This window comes from Sphaeroforma arctica (genome assembly GCF_001186125.1).
Source record: "Sphaeroforma arctica JP610 unplaced genomic scaffold supercont1.1505, whole genome shotgun sequence".
NCBI classification, from domain to species: Eukaryota; class Ichthyosporea; order Ichthyophonida; genus Sphaeroforma; species Sphaeroforma arctica.
Window position 1 is genome coordinate 10594 of NW_014039053.1, and position 748 is coordinate 11341.

A 748-nucleotide genomic window follows, 5' to 3' on the forward strand; every position below is an offset into this window, starting at 1 on the left:
TATAGATTGATTATCGATGAGATGAGTTGTATGTTTTGAGCAGGAGAATACAGACGTCAAGTTTGCGCATGGTTTTCGTTATACAAAAGAGTATGATGTACATATATGGTTCTATCTTTATATACACATTTATTCATATCCATACTCTATCTGCATGGGAACCGCAGTGATATCGATGCAGTGCTGAAGGTTACCACAGAGGAGGCGAGGGCGTACAGATATGAACCAGATTCGTACGATATATTCGAGATGAGTTGTTCCTCTTCGGAATTTGGCCGGCGAAATTCAAATTTTATTGATAATTGTAGGCCGAGTTTCGGTAGATATCGGGAACGTCTGAGTACTGGTATGTAGTTCGACAATCGTGGACGATAAGAGGCGGTGTTTCAAACTTAGTCTTTATATCGACATCTTATTGGGTGCATGCGGGGTACAAGCCTGTATTTCGGGCACTTTTGTTAAGCCTATGGCTGGGTTGAGACAGCATGTGTCCATATATATTGGGTTGACAAAGCATGTGTCCATATAAATTGGGCTGAGTCCGTAAATTTTGGGTTGGGACAGTCTATATCTGTATATATTGGGTTGATAAGCATGTGTCCATATATATTACGCTGAGTTGGCATGTGTCCGCATATATTGGGTTGGGACAGTCTGTATTTGTATATGTTGGGTTGGCACAGCATGTGGCCATATATATTGGTTGGTACAGTATGCATATGTATTAAATTGGGACAGCATGTGTCCG

At 41.0% G+C, this 748-nt stretch overlaps 1 protein-coding gene across 1 annotated transcript in view; it reads left to right on the forward strand.

Moving 5' to 3' along the window:
* SARC_11048 (hypothetical protein) overlaps nt 1-748 on the forward strand; it is a gene marked incomplete at both ends in the record, with an annotated part of 8143 nt that overhangs the window by 4498 nt on the left and 2897 nt on the right. Inside the window, one exon of the mRNA XM_014294881.1 lies at nt 309-346. Within this exon, the coding sequence (XP_014150356.1) occupies nt 309-346 (38 nt within the window). The remainder of the gene's footprint in view (nt 1-308; nt 347-748) is intronic.